The sequence below is a fragment of the Antedon bifida genome, chromosome 1, assembly GCF_963402885.1.
Source record: "Antedon bifida chromosome 1, ecAntBifi1.1, whole genome shotgun sequence".
Lineage (NCBI taxonomy): Eukaryota > Metazoa > Echinodermata > Crinoidea > Comatulida > Antedonidae > Antedon > Antedon bifida.
The window spans coordinates 10,255,661-10,271,356 of NC_136226.1; the positions used below are offsets into that span (position 1 = coordinate 10,255,661).

Consider the following 15,696-nt stretch of genomic DNA (forward strand, 5'->3'; position numbering starts at 1 on the left):
TTACTTCAAAAATTTGATTTCAATGAAGGAAAGCAGGTGAGGTGATTTTATTTCGATAAATCGCAGTTTATGTGAATAGAAAATTAAATATAGAAGTTTGCATCAATTTGTATGATATCCTACTAGACTTCCGTAAATAAAGCTATTAAATTGAGTGATGTCCTTTGTACTTTAGGTATTCGTTAAAGCTTAGTATTACGATAGAAGAACGTACACATGTCCGTAACTGCAACAGTAGATGCTTCTTCGTCAATCAAGAGGAAGGAGTATTATTTTGGTTAATGCTATATTCGTGTACATACCCTCGCAATGCCTTTATCCTAGCAGAGAGGTCTCCACTTTAGGTAAATAAAATATATGAGGGCTTTATAAAGCACGACCAAGCACTAGAGGGCACTATAGTGTTAAAAATTACATGAAAGCATAGATGGCGCTATATTGGGTATCAGCATTTCATAGTAAACATAATAAAAAACAAAACAAAATAAACGTAGAATATGCAAATATATGCCGATTGGAACGGGAGACTGGATCACTTAAAATATCGGGAAACTCGCATAATTAAAAAAATTATTCATTCATTCATTCTTTATTTAGCCTTCAAAATCGAAATACATTTAAACACAGGTAACAAAAACAAGGCAGGTGGAAATCTAAGGCAAGGCAAGGATTAGCAAAAGCAATTCAAATCGCTGTAGCTCACAGGCCATCCTTTGACATCCAGTACATATAGATAAATAAAATACACATTTACTATTCAAATATAAATAAGTATAATTAAGTGTCAAAGTATAGCCTACACAGTTTATATACAAAATATTAAAATAAATAAATATGAAACAAATTACTGTACGGTAAACGATAATTATAAAATTATTACTACTGTAGAAAATTATTTTTAATTTAGTAAAATTGTAAAGATCCAAATTAGTACTAAAAATCAAACCATCAGGAAAACAGAAAAACATGTAGTCTTAATAAATTATTGAAATAAACTACAGTACTGAAATATAAAAGATGATTGTTGAAAAACATGTAATTATAGTACAACAAATTGCAGTAGGCCTACCCAAGGAATTTAATATTGATAACACATAGTAGTCCTGTGCTGATTATTGACTTGCTATTAGGTTCACTACACAAGCTAACTGAACCATACTAATCATCAACAAGTCATACAATATTTATTGTAGTTTAACTATTATTATCTGATTAGGTCAGGTAAGGTATGGTCTCGTAGTATGTATGACATATCGGTAATTCCCACAGCATAATCGATGCGAGTGAAATAGAGTGTAATCGACTGTGAAATACAAAGACAAAAAAAGAAAAACAAACCCGTATACATATATAGATTTTTTACAGTTTTGAAGTGAAAATTGAACAATGATGATCAATAAATCAAACTATAATACAAATGTTAAACTCTACCAAAATCACTTGTTACAGTGATTTGGAACGTCAGGGTTTTATACATTTCTGTCTGTCGTTGTACCAGATTAATATAATGCATACACTTAAGTTTCGGATCTTCATATGTATTGTACTTATAGTACTAGCATCAACACTATGTTTTCAAGGTAGGGTATGATTAAACAAAGGGCTTATTAGGCCCTATGTTCTTATTGGTTTTTGTATTGGTTTTTTAGGCTTATTTCATAAGATATCGTTATTGAAGTCAACCTAAGACTAGATACTATACAAACGGTTGAACAGTTTCCGTCACAGTAAACGAAAATATACTATGAGTTGACGCATTACAGACTTTATTGACGCATTGTACATTCTCAAGGGCTTTACTCGAGCCTAAAAATAAGATTTTATTGATGATATTGGACTTAACACTGATCAAAATCTTCATCATATTTGTTTATTTTCCATTGGCTATTTCTTGATATAATTTGCTTTTGTTTCAGTTGGAAATATGCATACTAGTTACCTAATAATGCGTCAACCAACACCAAATATGGGAAATATTAGCCTACTTGCCAACATCGAGAGGGCGTTGAAACATATATGGACATTTAAGCGTAGTAGACCAGACTATAAACGCGTTGGCACTAAGCCAAATGTTGTCATTATCTTATCTTGTAAAAGGTCTGGAACTTCTTTCTTCGGAGAACTGTTCAATCAAAATCCAGACGTGTTCTATGTGTTTGAGCCTCTAATGTATTTCACATATATGGCTTTAAACCATGAGATATCAAACGACAAATTTGATTCGTTGTCATTAAAAATGATAGAAAGTATCTCAACTTGTGACATCCACCATATTCCTTACTTATCGAAGTGGTGGGAAAAGGGTTACAATCGTCGTTTATCTATCAATTTCAAAGGTTTATCAATGGAATCTGGAATTAAGAAGATTGGTGAGCGTTGCAATGTGTCCAAACTAATAGCCATAAAAACTATCCGCGTGGCTGATATTGCGTTGTTGCGTGAATTTATTGAAAGCGAAAAAGCAAACGTAAAAGTGTTACATCTAGTTCGTGATCCTAGAGCCGTTATGAATTCTAGGTGGAAATTAAAAGAACCAAATTCTGATTTTATTCGAAAACGTAGAAATGGAAATGCAAATGACGAGGTTGTCGATTTGTGTCAACATACTACAAGAAATATAGAATACGTTTCGTCGAAACCTGATTGGCTTAGAGGAAAGTATAAACTAGTAAGATACGAGGACGTGGCTAGTTATCCAATTGAAAGCTCTATTGAGATATATAATTTTTTAGGTATTGATTACCCATCTGCTTTAACTGATTGGCTAAATAACAATACCAACAAACAGAGTGGTAATCCATATGGTACATCTAGGGTCTCTTATCAAATCATTAACAATTGGAGAAAAGAGATTACTTTAAATAAATTAAATGAGATACAAGAAAAATGTAAACCTACGATGACGTCATTGGGTTATGAAGTATTAAATGGCGAAAAACAACTTTTGGACATAGACGGCAAAATAGCGTATAAAGCATTTACCAAATCAGAATTCACTTAAGTTCTGTCTACTGTATCAAACATATATGGGGACAGGATGATGTCACAGCACTACCATATTTGGGAATATCACTACCATTATTTGGGCACATCGCATAAGAAGCATAATAGGTCTACACATCTGACCCATGGTAGTAACGACGCTCCTGATCCATTATCTCATATTTTTGAGAAGCATTTGGTGCAGGAGAAAGGGTAGTTCTGAGGATATGGCACTGTGGGAGCCACACAAGACCCTGGAGCGTTAATTTAAAGATGAGTTACATTGTTTACTGCCAACAGTCGATTATAACGGACCAGGTCACATTACACTTATCAAAATAGTATATTCTAATGCTTGCTTGCGCCTTCCTTTTATCTATTTTGTTTGCAGTGATTTCATAGAATAAATAGATTTTATTTTGAAATTACAATTATTGTAGGCTTACATTTATTTCCCTCCCAACATTCTTGTTTATTTTATATATAATATATTATATGATAGGCTTTGGTCTATATAGTATTGGTCTTATAAATAAGTACAAAATTACGAACATACTGATAATCATTGGTTGTATAAATGTGTAATGACTTAAACCTAAAAATAATTTTACAAAATAAAAAACGTTACAGATGTTGGTGGTGTATCAGTATTATAATAATGACAACGTGTTGATAAAAAATTAAACAGCGCCATCATTTTAACCAATACTCGCGTCAATTTGAAACAAATAGTTTTGTTTAGTATTTAGCATAGTAGAATGACAGTTTTGCTATTAACACACGTCATGTTCAATTTTCATTTTAAGGCACAAGTGCCGTACAAGGCCGACTTTTAATGCTTAGGCCTAAAATCAAGAACGTAATAACCTGATAACACCAAATTCCCAAATTGAATGTTAAATTATAAGTAAAATTGTATGTAGTCAATTGATAACCACATATTAATATTTTATTTTATTTTTTTTTTAAAGGCAAAATGATCACGTTCTTTCGTTTTAAATATTTCTAGCAAACTATATATGAAATACATTTCCAAAAAGAAAGGAATCAATTACATCGAATTAAAATTGGAACACAAGTTACTCTTTCGAAAAAAACAACAACCCCGAAACACGTTTCTTTATCTGATTTTCGCACAATGCATCGCGAGCACCAACCATAATCTATCAATGCCAAGAGTATGTCACGCTTACAGGCATCTCGCCTATTTATTGAAATTACTAAATGCAGGTAAGTGTGTAAACACATTGTCTTAATAGATATCTGACATTCACAATGGATGATAGTAGGAATTGGTGAACGTGATAAGCCAAGATTTTTTTCTGACGCCCCAAATTACCGATGGCGTACGCGCTATAAAACTCCTAACCGGTCTATCATTGCGCCATCATTGGTTATTGATGGACAGTAATTTCATCCCACGGGTATAAAGATCGACACTGCGTTGTAGTTGTTAATGTGTCAATGTACGAATCCTCCTGTGCTCAATTCAGTAGTGATCCCATCGACGCGAATAGAGTGTAGTTCGCAAAATATAAACGGAACTATAATATTATCGCTTGCTTTTTGACATAATAGACTTAATAACAAACGCTTATTCTGATTCGTCGAACGCGTTGATACGACACAAGTAATTGGAAGCAGCAGCTTTTTCAAAATTGTAATATAACTTTTCAGAAAGCGTTTATTCTACAACAATATCCCGAGGAATTTTGAAGTTTGATAGTATCAGGGTAAGTACAACAATTTTATATCATACTTTTTATAGGCTAATCACAGTTACCAGATACTATTTTGTGTAATGGATTCATCTCTTGGCAGATGAACTAAAACAACAGCCCATCTTAGTGGGTGTGGCATCTTTGTTTTTAGTCGCGTGGACGCGACTCTATAGTTCACTATGTTGGTCGGTCGGTCTGTCGGTCTGTCTGTCGGTCCGGTATCACTATGCGTTTTAGCACGCGACTTATGGCTGTTGGCCTTGTTGGTGTATACACCACTGTTTGTCCGTATCATTCATTTGGAAAAAATGTTCTGGTAATAGTATTGTATTTTTTGGGATTAGATCTCGTCTGGCCAACATGTGTTGATGTTATATTAGCTACTAATTTAATATATAGACGTTAACTTGCATTTTTAAATGCAGTTTAAACACTGTTTTTCAATATTGTAGTTTCAGTGTCTGTATCACGATCTATATTAAATATAGGCCTACCATAAAAAAGAATTAAGAATTTAAATCTAAACCGCCCGGTGATATACTGAAATTTATATTATATAATTATATATATTATAAACATGAATTGTATTTATGTTATTTGTTTGAAGAGAAGGCATGCTACTCAATAATTGTTTTTTTATTTTTATAAAATCAAATAATAAATGAAAAAACTAAATAGATAAAATAACCTTCTATAAAAATGGATTAATCAAACACGATTCCAAGGCTGTTAAATAATAACTAAATTTATCTGGTTACTGATGATTCTAAAATAAGTCTTTGTCTGAAGTGTAGAAACATCAATCTTTTCTAGTGGTGGCACACGAAATAATTACTTTAATTGTGACATTTACAACAATTACATTTAATAAGGCTTTATTTAATTCACCGAGTTAGTACAGCGCACTACTAGCAAGCACTATCAAATCCAATTTCCAACAACAATTAGGGCATGTTGTCCTTTCACATGATGTGAATTATTGTGTATTTTAGCGAGATCTGTCTTAAAATGGTCAATACGTTTATCTACGCCTTTCACTTCTGTTTTATATTAATTTTTTTTATTAAAATGGTTTTTTTTCATGTGAAAGTAAAAATCAATTTCCTACCTATACTTATATTGTAGAACTACTCCTTCAGGGGACACGCCATTAAGGGGACACCTCTATTGGGTGGACACTTTGCTGTGAAACGAATAAAAGGCAATATATTTTAACCAGGAGATTCGCGCACTGTGTCTATAGACAAGAACATTGTCTCTAGACATGTGCAGTAGCGGGTTCTTTAACGCGGCCGTCACTGTGGATACTTCGTAGGTTTAAAGGTTTCCTGTTAGTGAGGGTTCAATTGTATAAGTCTGAATATTATTATTAAATACAGTTATTAAATAAACTATTATACATATAACGTTAAGAAAGTTTATTATCACGTTACCGAATACCAGCTTACGTATACGACGTATGATGACAAATATAAATACGGCAACTTTTACTTTGAAATTACAGTTAGACGGATATTTATCACAATAAACTCTGTGAACGAACCAGAGGTGGAAAGTTTGGTTTTACACAAACTAGCTAAATGGATTATTTACTTACAATCTACAAGCGTATATTATATCCTAAAGGATTGAAGTGAATTATATATAAGAATTATTGTAGTGTTAATAGCCACAGGTCGATGTTACGTATGGTCATTTATACTGTTTTGACAGAAATGAAATACAATCAAGTATATTTTTAAATCCGATAATGAGATGGATGAACATTACTAGTCACAATAAAAAAAAATGATTTATTGAGTGTCAGTTTGGTGTTCCCTGAACAGAGGTTGGCCGTAATGTCACACTGTCCCATATCCGTTTCACATGAAAATGTCCCTTAATATTATAATAGGAATTTCCCCTGAATAAGTGTCCCATATAGGTTCTACCGTATTAAACTATACCATGGTTGTCCTCTCAGAGACGCTTATTTGGAAAACACGGGGGATATATAAAATATATTGGAAAATATATTTTATTAATTATGAACTCCATGACCAATGAAACTCTAGATAGAATAAATATTTCCAGGTATCATAATAATTAAAATGTCTACTTGATCAGGTCAATTGATGGTTCAGTAAATTTCATTATAAGATTGACTTTATTTGATTTTATATTCTAGATCGTTTGAAATTTAATTTTACACTACTAACTAATCAACAACAATGTTCAATCATTCTCTGAAAAAATAACAATCATGTCATAAGACTTTAAAGATTGTCTCCTTGGAAATTTTTTATTTTTAAATATTGGATAAAAAATACACTATCTTGATAAATCTGTATATAAAAGGGTAAAAACAGTCTGGAAACAGCTCAATGGGGTTTTGGGTTTTAATTTAACTGTCCTTTTTTTAAATAAAAGAAATCAATTTTGTTAACTTTTGTTGCAAATATGATTTTTTTTAAATGGCCAACTCAATTTTGTTTATACTTTATTAGTGCATCTGTCAATCACATTTTAAACCTGTTTGTTCACAGGCAATTACATTATCGCGAAAATGAATTGGTTGTGCATTTTGTTCGCGTGACAAAAAGTAGAGGGAAATATGAATACGCATGCGCAATACAAAATGCTTTCGATTCGTGCAAATCAATTTACCTAATGGTAAACAGGGTCCAAGCATGGTATAAGCAGCCATACTCACGTTAATAAATAAATTATTATGAATTTAAAAATAAAAACATGTTTTTAGACTTCAAACAGTTTCATCAGTTACAAAATTCAAATACGGTTAAGATGAAACAGAACGTCAATCAAAACGTAAATGTCAAAATAATCCTTTTAAGCAATAATAAGCAAATGAATCTGGTTCGAAAGAATGATTTATAGGCCTACATTATTGAATTAACTTAAATTATAGCGTATTAGCTCTCAAACACATAAGTGACATACACATTCTGAATGAATACATTCGTGTCATCTGTTACATCGAATTACATGAAATAGATGTTACTTAAAATTGTGAGCGAAACATCACAGGTATTGAGCAGAAATCTGACATTTAGCACAACGAATAGGTAATAAAACGTATCATCCATTTTCGTAATAAATTGGCTTACTAGGATTCAACTTAGACTAATGTGGCACTTTTATTATCGGTTAATAGAGCTAAATTACACCGTAGTTCATTGAAACAAAATTGAAGAAACCCGTCTTATGGGTAAGCTTGAATTCGGTTAACGACCAGTTGCAGATTAATATCTGCTCATGTAGACTATAAGCTAGTAACATTCAAAATAATCCACTAAAGCTCAAGTATTATCGTGAGTAATTATTAATTAGACGTATAGTTACAAACTACTAGTGAAGAGAAGTAAGTGGATTTGATTGCAGTTATGCTAATCTTAGAATGTTCGTGTGTCAAGTTCAGTAATTAATGCCAGAGGTGAGGTGTGTACCAAGTTATTAGTCTGATTCGTGTTTAATGAGAAATATGGGTAAAGAAATTGGCAAAGTGATGAGAACAAATACCGGAGGTGCGCTAAAGCTTTATCTATACTATCAAACTTTAAGCCGATTTTCCACGTAGGCGAATTTGTTCGCGCGAATCGAAAGCGTCAGTTTATACGTATACGTATTCATGTTTCCATCTTCCAAATACCTCTCTACGCATGCGAATAAGCTGACGCTTTCGATTCGCCCAGTGGAAAATCGGCTTTATGTGACAAAAACGTGATGTGAATATATAATGGACATGATGATGTCATATCAATACCATATTTGGGCACATCACAATTTTGTGTCACATAAAGTTTGATAGTGTAGACAGAGCTTAACACGGCTAAATAGGACACGACTAAGGGTAACATATTCAATAGGTCGTTGTCATCATCAGGATTGCTCTCGTTCTTCTCATCATCCATCATTGTTGTCCTCATCTTTTGTCGTTCTTCTCAACACCATCATCTCATCCATTAACATCATCATATCATCATCATTGTTGCCATTATCAATTGTTTGTTACCCGAGTATGATGTATTATGTAGGGTGAAGGAATACAGAGACTTAACCACGATTACCAAGGCACGTGGCATACATGGTACTTAACATGTTTAGATAACAACCCACGCTTACATCACATCAGTCACTTTTAAACATAACACTTAGGTGTATGTCCTCGATGTTATCTGTTTAATAATAAGCACTCAATTAGAGATTTAGTAAGGTTTGATTATGAAGAAATTGACTTCAATGGTTTTCTGCTACAGAACCCATATTATGGGGGCACTTTGTTGGGTCTCTAAGTGTCCTATGAATATGTGTTAAGTATAGTGTTCAAACTTATATTTCCCCTCCTTTGTTTCATATGAGTGTCGCTTACATGGGTGTTTTCTGATTAGGGTGTCCGAAAGAAAGAGTTCTACTGTTATACACAAAATACGAAAGTTACCAATGTTATAAAGCAGAAACAATCACAACAAATAAGATTGATGGACGGAAACACTAATTTGATGTGATTCAATATTTGTAGAGTGCAGGGGAAATCATCCATTATTGAGGGGGCACTTTTCCAGTGACGAGCAATATGATTTTGGGGGTTTTGGGGGTTGTAAATGTCTATCTGTTTACTGTCCATAAACTATATACTATAAACATTTGTAATGAACACAAGTGTTTGACAACATAAAAATTGTGATGTTCCCAAATATGGTAATGATATGTTTAAATAAGGTAGTGATATGACAGCATCATGTCCATATATGGGCACATCACATTTTTTTTGTCACATAAAGTTTGATTTAGACCGACTAATCGTTCTTTTTTTTAATTAAAAGTGTGATAAATACTTTACTTCTTTATATTTCAGTATCATTGCAAGCAGAGGTAAGATCAGTCCGGAATAAGAACTTCACGAAATAAATATGGATATATCTTCTGTTAATAAGAGTTTGTTCGGTTTGGTAGTTGTATTTTTGGGTAAGTTTTACAATTATGGGATATGTATTCAAGAGAGTGGGTTGGTGATTATACATTCCACTGGTTTAATCTATATCCACAGCGAAAAATGAATTGTAATAAGGCCTATTTGATACACATGCCTTTGTAAAAATCCCTTTCTGAACTCCACATACACATCCTATTCGACAGCTGTACCAACCACCAGATAGTACCAAGAAAAGTTTATAACTGTTATCTCTACGGTAATATTTTGCCAAGTTATTCATTAATTCATTTATTCATGATAATTGTCTAAATAAATAAATTTCAGATAATAATGAATAATCAGATATTTTTTCATGAATTTGAGCTCTAGTGAAAATTGCGACGCGTTGCATATCAATATTTTTAACACTTCTGTTAAATAATAACAATATACTGACATTTTCTCAAATTCACACTTTGTTGCCTCAAATATTCATTTTGCTTAGCTTAGCTTTTCAATGGCCAGAAACAACACTAATATAGTGTTAAATATCAGAATATTGGTGTTCAGTGATGAAACGTCTCATATCATTGCAAGTTTTCTTTGATTTGTCTTATACTGCCGGCGCACACATTCTACAATACAATAAGGTACACGTTTCGATAATAATACTGATATATAAATAGTATGTGTTTAAACTACGATGTCTTATACACTTTTACAGGAACATGCAACGCCATTAAATGCCACCAGTGTTATCGTCTGCATGGTATTGTTATTGAAAACGACAGAAAGGAATGCCAGGACCCTTTTACTGGAGATGGTGTCCACACGATTGAATGTGATACAGGCTGTATCGTAAGTGTGTAAAGCGTTCAGTATACCATAAAGCTAGCTGGGATTAGGTCGTTGGGGGTAGGGATTTATCTCGGGTCCCAAACTCTTTTTTTTGTCTTATGTAGGATCGACCCATTTGTATTTCTTCATCAATAAAATGTTCGTTTACAATGCATTGCACTTGAGTAATGTAATAATACAATACAATATAACTGACATTAAATAACTTTCGGTACATCTTATATCTTACTCCTACCATTGCATTTTATATATAATAGTAAGAAAAGAAGAAAAAAAATTATTTTCCTCTATGTTATACACTCTTTCACACATTTTTTCTACACGTTTTTCAATCCTTAACAATGTACGTATAATTTACCACAGAATTTTTTATTTTATAACTCTTTTTATCTCTTTCAGGCAATCAAAAAATAGTTATATTTTTACTTTACCTAAATATCAATTTTATAAACATTAATTTTATACCTTGCTAAATTGTTACGGTCCATATCTGACCACATTTTGCCTTTTCTTTATTTATTAAATACTCACAATTGATTATACCTTCTAACTCAGCAGTAAACATTAACCATGGACATTTTTTTAACAAATCCAAGTCTATGTCTGACTTTACTTTTATAAATACAGAAACTTAAAATGGAAAATATTTCATTAATGTTGACATCATATTTTCCAAGTACAATTTTCTCCCATGTAACTTCATGAGTAAATGCAAAACATGTTTTGGCGGTACATTAAGCAATTTATTTTCATATAATGCCTATTTGATTTTGCGTATCCACATAAGAAAAATATAAAACCGGGCAGTAGAGTCTTCATCATCACCATGTCGTGAAATTAAACTGATAAATAGTTATAATTGAACATCAAAAATGTTTTTTTTTAAATTTAAAATCAGAATTATTCATCTATGTAATGATTTATCGACTTCGAAAATCACAGTGCTCGATGTTAAAACACTAGCGTATAGCCTTGAGATTATCCGCAAGGCATCTTTGGCTAAAAAAAATCTTTTAAAAGGCGCATTCTATAAGCTGTTTGTAATTATGATCTTTTAAAACCCCTTTGTCTGTAAATATTACTAGAATATGTTGCGAGTAACATTTCAAAATTACGAGAACAAACTGCTCCATAAAACATTAATAATGCACATGGTGGCCGTTGCATGCCCCTTTGAGTCTTTGGGAATATGTAATTTCGTTGCTGTCAATGGTGCGGCTTTTTTTGATAACATGTGATGCAGCGGAATGTACGCATAATCTTACGATAATAACGGCATTTTATGTGTTTTAAAATTTATCAATAACTTCTCTTATTGCTCGTAAAACAACATTACAGATTACACTCAACAGTGCCTTAAATAAATAATGCAGGCCTGTTACAACGGTCCTACGATATGGTAGATCTACTACGTTATAAGCAACGATAATATATTAAAGATGTATTGTCCCCCCGAAAAAATAATTCTTAAAATTTGTTTGTTGAATATGCCATTTTAATGTCACATTATAAACAAGGAAAACAATATATTTACCTGAAAAAACTGTAATTCAAAGCAAAATAGTCAAATTGGCTGCCAGCCAATGGATTTTGGGTTGAATGTAACCATTTATTTTGTCATTTTATAAGTAAAAACATTATTTTTTCCCATTTTTTTTTCTACGAAAGTGATTTTTTAAACTACAAAATAAACCTATCAAAAGTCTGATTTAATTAATCTTCATTTTTCATGTTTTTGGGGGACAATACATCTTTAATATAAGGTCTAATAATAATACTAATCGCGATGATTATTAAGATAATGACGATCAGTAGGCCTATAATGGATATGTGGATGATGAATAGGTTGATAATACATATCAAATACATTTTAAAACACAATGTATACGGTAATCAATACGTAGAACCATGAGTTTTAGTGTACAAATACAAAATACATCGACAATTGTCTATAATAATAACCAACTAATGTTATATTGTTGACTAATGACGGAGATAAACACTACACCGTTTGGCGCATAATTATTAATCTGTGTGTGTCGAGAACATAAGATTTTAATCTATGAATCTATAGAGTCTTTCACTACTATATTTTTGAATTATTAATGTTCAAGTCGAACATCTATTATGCTTGCTTTCTATATAGACTATAAGTTTGCATAATGACCGACTGCTTTTATGAATACCGTTATTACTACATACATAAGTATAATATATTCAACATTACTCCCCTGCCACCCAGCCCCCGCTATCACTTCAAAGCCCCTAGCCCCTGCCCTGACAGACAGGAACGCATCAACCTGTGCTGGAAAAAAGGTGAGGTGGTCTAAAAGCACCGTACTAAATCAAAATAATCTCGAGGTCTTGGGTTAGAGTGCTTTATCTTCTGTATTTGTTTTTACAACCAAACTATAACGCATGAATTATTATTTAACAATACTATAATTTTACTATCTGAAAGCGAAAGAAGACGTGCAGACAAAAACGGCAAAGACAATTTCCGTTAGTCATCAAGTCGCCACGACCGAGACTCGAAGCATTTCTTATACATTTATGTTATGAAAATATCAGTAGGCATATTAAATAAACATTATTTTTTTATTTAATCTATATAGAAAGACGAAACGATTTTTGCTAATGGAACAAGCATAGTGAACAGACGAGGGTGTAAGGACATAGCTACAAAATGTGAATGTGAAGAGAAAGACAATGGAGAAGACCGATCATGTTGTTTGCTGTGTGACGATCGTGATCTTTGTAACACATCAAGTTTTGTACAAAGTAACATGATGGCTATACTTTGGTCATTGCCACTAATTCGTTTAGTTCTTAATTGGTAATAGAATCACATAAACTTTTTCTCTTTTAAAAACTTGTCACCAAATTCTCTGCACTATATCTCCAAATAGGGCGTTCGTTTAGTTCTTAACTGATAAAGAATCACAAACTTTTTCTCTTATACAAACTTTTCACCTAATTCTCTATCTCAAACTATGGCTTTCGTTTATTTCTTAACTAGTGAAAGAATCACATAAACCTTTTCCCTTATAAAAAGGCGTCACATGTGATAAGTATATGCCACTGTATTAGTGCCGTGATACAGGAAAAATTACGATTACAATAATCGACCTTTGTAGGAACACTAAACTAAAATTGTGAAAACAAAGAACAAATTTAGTTATATTAGAAATATAGTCATCAACAAAGTTCAACATTTAAAAAAAATAGTTTTATTAACAGAAAGGAATTTGGCTGATAAACAAAACGCACAAAATAATGTTAGTAGTAGTTGAAGTAACGTCATACACGATATTACACACATTATACAGTAGTCTAGGTTCCAGACGGAGATTTGACTTAATATTAGTAAAAAGATAAATATTTTCGCAAATATGGCGTTTCATACGTATACTACTTTTAGACAAACATTGGGAATCCTCGAAATAACTACAGACTTGGGGAAAGTCGAATTATACAGTAAAACAATCTTGCTCTGCTGATATTATCATCCAAAATATAAAAGATTACTTTTGGTGGATTACGGACAAAATGCAAGTTATTTCTTGAGATGCCAAATATTGTTTATTAGCTGACATGTTATTAGTGCAATGTTGTGCAATGCATCAGCGGCACTTTTGAATAAAAACATCGGATAATATAACTGCATTATCGTTGATTAGACAATTGGTTTTTGGAATTACCTGAAACATATTTTCAATTTATGTATTAGTATAAGTTATAAATAAATGTAGATTGTTACGTAAAGTCACGGTTTGTTGTAAATATTACTGCTTTAAATCGATAGGTTATTTCCAGATATGACTTACACATTTAATAGCAGATTTATACATTTATACGTACTCAACTCGTAAAACTGGAAGTTGTCGATAATATATATAAAAAAAGTATAAAACCTATATTTGTAATATACTTTAATAAACATTTTTATTTTGATACAATCATATAAAAACGTGTAAAATTATCATTATGTACCTTCGTATAATAATGTCTAAAAATGTTACTATTCTTCAATTAATATATAGATATAGATATATATACTGCTTTTAACAATTGAGTATTCTTTGCGATGTATAAGTAATTGAAATAATGCTTCATACGTGACGTCACGAAAAAAAAAACAAGTGCGCGTACAAATTGTGTTGAGTGTTGAATATGTACCCCTAAATTATTGTTGCGTTCCCACAATTTGTGACTCATTTGTATCGTTCACGTGTGTAATGTTAATCAATGTCTACTTTATACCGTAATAAAACAAAATATGTGTGAAGAAGATATAATAGGCCTATTTTTAATGAATGCAAAATTGGTTTAGGTATAGGTTTGAAAGCAAGTTTGCTGAAAGAGTTGAAATGAATAATTATTATATATGTTCCTTAAGAAAATATTTATGTTACTTAATTATTTAAGTGTATTTTCATTTTAAAATATCATATATATGTATGTGTATTTTTGTATTCTTATAATTATATAAAAATAATCGTGAGACATAGGCCTATTTATTTAAAAATTAAACCAAATCCTGTATATATTTATAGAATATTAGTTATATTTGTATTTCTAATCTATGTTATTGTGGTAATTTATTTAGTAAAGCGATTAAAAAAGATTATATAAATTACATATAGAAAATAATGTTATTATTAGCCTAATAGTGGAACAAGAATTATGATATTGTATTATTATGAATTATGTTTGTGAAGTTGGACAATAAATTATTCTGTGTTGATAAAAAAAAAGGGGGATTGATTGAATTCCCTCTTACACAATGTAAGAGGGTTGGAACAAAGCTCCTTCTAGATAAGATAAGATACATTAGAGAATAACAAGAAGGCCAAATCATTATTTTACATTGAGATCACCCGGTCCACCATGTACCCTTAATCGCTACCTCCTAACTGTAAATGTTAAAACAGCTGAGACTGTTGTCTGAGATGATAGCCAAAACTGTATACAAGCATGATTTTAGTCAAATGTTTTCTTGTGTAGTCAAATGTATTCAATTTTGTCTTTAATATGTTGTTATGAGACATCTAGTGATGAAGTATAATGCCTGCGGCACCATTTCTTAAAATATATTTTAATTTCGAACAATCGTACAACTCACTGTTCGTTGTACAAACCTGAGATGAGATCTACCCATTAATATCACCTTCGTAATTAAAACCTATACTATGTCGTCGTATTTGTCCACAACAAATTAAA

General features: G+C 31.7%; 2 protein-coding genes across 2 annotated transcripts; both read left to right on the forward strand.

The window, feature by feature from the left end:
- Window positions 1–1,945: 1,945 nt before the first annotated feature.
- LOC144834561 (carbohydrate sulfotransferase 1-like) lies at window positions 1,946–3,006 on the forward strand. Its single transcript, XM_078689418.1, has one exon. It carries the CDS (start codon window positions 1,946–1,948, stop codon window positions 2,999–3,001), a length of 1,056 nt encoding a protein of 351 aa, XP_078545544.1. The 3' UTR covers window positions 3,002–3,006.
- Window positions 3,007–4,606: 1,600 nt separating this feature from the next.
- LOC144841362 (uncharacterized) lies at window positions 4,607–13,357 on the forward strand. The gene is made up of 4 exons (XM_078697683.1): window positions 4,607–4,715; window positions 9,559–9,668; window positions 10,340–10,473; window positions 13,089–13,357. Exons 2-4 carry the CDS (start codon window positions 9,614–9,616, stop codon window positions 13,311–13,313), a joined length of 414 nt encoding a protein of 137 aa, XP_078553809.1. The 5' UTR covers window positions 4,607–4,715; window positions 9,559–9,613; the 3' UTR covers window positions 13,314–13,357.
- Window positions 13,358–15,696: the final 2,339 nt, after the last annotated feature.